The 3,236-nt window shown below is 34.5% G+C and overlaps 1 protein-coding gene across 1 annotated transcript in view; it reads right to left on the reverse strand.

Annotated features, from left to right (window-relative positions):
- LOC107568095 (rasGAP-activating-like protein 1) overlaps window positions 1-2,332 on the reverse strand; it is a 40,878-nt gene extending 38,546 nt beyond the window's left edge. The window contains exons 1-2 of the mRNA XM_016253934.1: window positions 1,904-2,332; window positions 63-119 (exon numbers count right to left, since the gene is read on the reverse strand). Of these exons, the coding sequence (XP_016109420.1) occupies window positions 63-119; window positions 1,904-1,968 (122 nt within the window). The 5' untranslated portion in view covers window positions 1,969-2,332. The remainder of the gene's footprint in view (window positions 1-62; window positions 120-1,903) is intronic.
- Window positions 2,333-3,236: the final 904 nt, after the last annotated feature.

Below are 3,236 nucleotides of genomic sequence, written 5' to 3' on the forward strand. Positions count from 1 at the left end.
CTCACTCACTCACACACACACACACACACACACACACACACAGGTGAGAATGTGACACTCACCTGGCCACGACCTCATTGTCAACTTTGATGATGCAGTACGGATCACTGGTCCCAGAACTTGACAAAAACACACATCATCCTCATGTTAACAGCATAATGACGACAGAGTACTAGATCAAACACTTGAGAACATTCTCAGAACGTTCTGGCACGTTCTCTCATATTTATGAGCGGGTTTCCAGCAACTTTAATAGAACGTTTGTTTGAAGTTTTTTAATAACATTCTCGAAATGTTAGCTCAAAAACATTATTTATACGATGCTCACAGAATGTTTTAGTTTATGAAATGTTACTTGCCTACTTACTAATCGTTTCACGTTCTCAATGTTCACTGGACATTCAAAAGTAACGTTGTTGTAATGTTTTCACAATTATAAAACAGAATGTTCGCTTAACCAAGAAAAGAAAAAAAACGTGTTTAAAACATTTTAATGTTCAGAGAACATTCACAAATAACCTTTTCATAACTTAATGGGAAGATTTGCAAAACATTCTGGCAAAGTTCTTTAAAAGTTATGTACAAACGGGTTTAACTTTAATAGAAACTTGTCTGGTCTTTAATAACTTAAGCACAAAAACCTTATTTATACAATGTTCATGGAACGTTTTTACTGAGAGGTTTTAGTTGGGTGTTGGTCTAATGTTTTTTTAACGTTACATTTTAATGTTTTGAACGTTCAGAGAACATTCAGAAATAACATTTTCATAACTCAATAGGAATATTATCAGAACATTCTGTAATAGTTATGTATAAATGGTTTTTCCAGTAACATTAATATATTAATACAAATAACACTCAGTGTTGGGGGTAATGCATTACAAGTAGCGCAAGTTATGTAATCAGATTACTTTTTTCAAGTAGCAAGTAAAGTAATGCATTACTTTTAAATTTACAATGAAATATCTGAGTTACTTTTCCAAATAGTAACAGTTACTTTGTTTTCTCATGTATTGACTGACAGCTCTCCGGTTGCTATGTTGTGTGTGTGTGTGTGTGTGTGTGTGTGTGTCTGTGTGTGTGTGTGTGTGATGTTACTCATCACACTCGCACAAAAACAGATCCAGTATTCCTCAAAATGAATAAAACCGTGAAATGCAAACTCGGAATGTGACGCAAACCTGCAATAATTAAATATATTAAATAACACAAATATCCTTTATGTATTTAATCCCATTTCATGAACCAATGTCTTTGCTGCTGACCTTCAATGATCCAATTAAACCATACTAAGCAAAAAAATGGCTTTAAATAAACATAACATTTGTGGTTTTTATTTTATTGCTGATTGTGTTGAACTTTCTTCAATTGAGAGGTTTGTTTGAGCTGCGCTGTCTGTACAGACATGAATTAACATTTCCTTCACTCTGAGGCTTATTCATTTCACACTTTATGGCTTAAAAGGGCTTTTACATTTGCCAAAAATATATATTTTTATATTAAAAACAATCAAGCCCAGCCCAGATTTAAAAAGTAACGCAAAGGTAACGCAACGCATTACGTTCCATAAAAAGTAACGCAGTAACGTAATTTGTTACTTTTTTTAGGGAGTAGCGCAACATTGTAACGCATTCCTTTTAAAAGTAACTTTCCCCAACACTGATAACATTCCCATTTTTTTTATAACAGGGGACATTAAAAAGTAACGTTCCCATAATGTTTGCAAAATTAACATTAGTATGACCAAGGAAAAAAATAAAAGATAGTAAAAAAAAAAAACGTTCAGAGACTATTCAGAAATAACGTTTTCAACGTCGAAGCCAAACATATTTCTGTGAGCAGGACACATTTGTGATCAGTAGCATAACTCTCATGAGAGCCAGGCTCTTTTGCGTGAACTTACACGTCTTTAGCAGGCAGGTTGCGTCCCTCGACGATGCGAAAGTAGAGAGAAGTGTTTCTGGCCATGATGAGAGGAGCTCATGCCACTGAAGATCTGCAGGACTGGATCAGAGCTGGTCAAACCCCGAGAAGCATCATGATCAAAAACCTGAAGCTCAGATCAGGAGGACTGAAGACATGACATGAAATCAATTATAACGTCGCCTGCAAGATCCAAAAAGAAGTCAAATAAAGCATATCTTCAATGCAATAACTGTATCATGATGTTCAGGTGATGCTATGATCAGATCCGCTCTGGAGTTTCACACCGGCTTGATCTGCGTAAATCCATTGATCCCGCGCCCATCGATCCACTCGATCAGTTATGCATCGGTGCCGGTAATGTTTTCTGTAGTCATTATGCGAGATAAATGCATTATTGTCATTGCAACAGTGCGTGAGTCGTGATGCCTCTGTCTCTGTTCTCGGGTGATGATGAGATGATGATGATGATGCTGAGGCTTCAGTGATGCTGATGAGAAACTGAGTGAACAGCGACATCTGCTGGTGAGCGACGCACAGTGCAGCGTCCTGCTGCTGTTACCACAGAAACATCGACATCACAACGTTATACTACAGTATATAACATTCCCAATATACTGTACATATACACACTGCCGTTCAAAAGTTTGGGATCAGTACGATTTTTAATGTTTTTTTTTTTTTAAAGAAGTCATCAAGGCTGCATTAGTTTGATCAGAAATACAGAAAAAAACATTAATATTGTGAAATATTATTGCAATTCAAAATAATGGTTTTCTATTTTAATATACTCTAAAATATATTTTATTTCTGTGATGCGCAGCTGTATTTTCAGCATGATTCCTCCAGTCTTCAGAGTCACATGATCTTCAGAAATCAGTATAATATGCTGATTTATTATCAATATTGGAAACAGATTTTCTGCTTAATATTTTTTTTGGAACCTGTGATACTTTTTTCCAGGATTCTTTAAGTTAAAAATAACAGCATTTATTTAAAATATAAATCTTTTTTAACAATATACACTGTTAAAAAGGTTGGGGTCAGTAATTATTTTTCTTTCTTTCTTTGAAAGCAATGAATGCTTTCGTTCAGCAAGGATGCGTTAAATTGATAAAAAAAAGTGATAATAAAGACTTATACTGTTATAAAAGATATCTATTTTAAATAAATGCTGTTCTTTTTAAATTTATTCATCAAAGAATCCTGAAAAACATATCACAGGTAAAAAAAAAAAAAGCAGCACAACTGTTTTCAACATTGATAATAATCAGAAATGTTTCTCGAGCAGCAGATCAGCATATTATACTGAT

The sequence above is a fragment of the Sinocyclocheilus grahami genome, unplaced genomic scaffold (genome assembly GCF_001515645.1).
Source record: "Sinocyclocheilus grahami isolate Dianchi unplaced genomic scaffold, SAMN03320097.WGS_v1.1 scaffold1213.1, whole genome shotgun sequence".
Classification (NCBI taxonomy): Eukaryota; Metazoa; Chordata; class Actinopteri; order Cypriniformes; family Cyprinidae; genus Sinocyclocheilus; species Sinocyclocheilus grahami.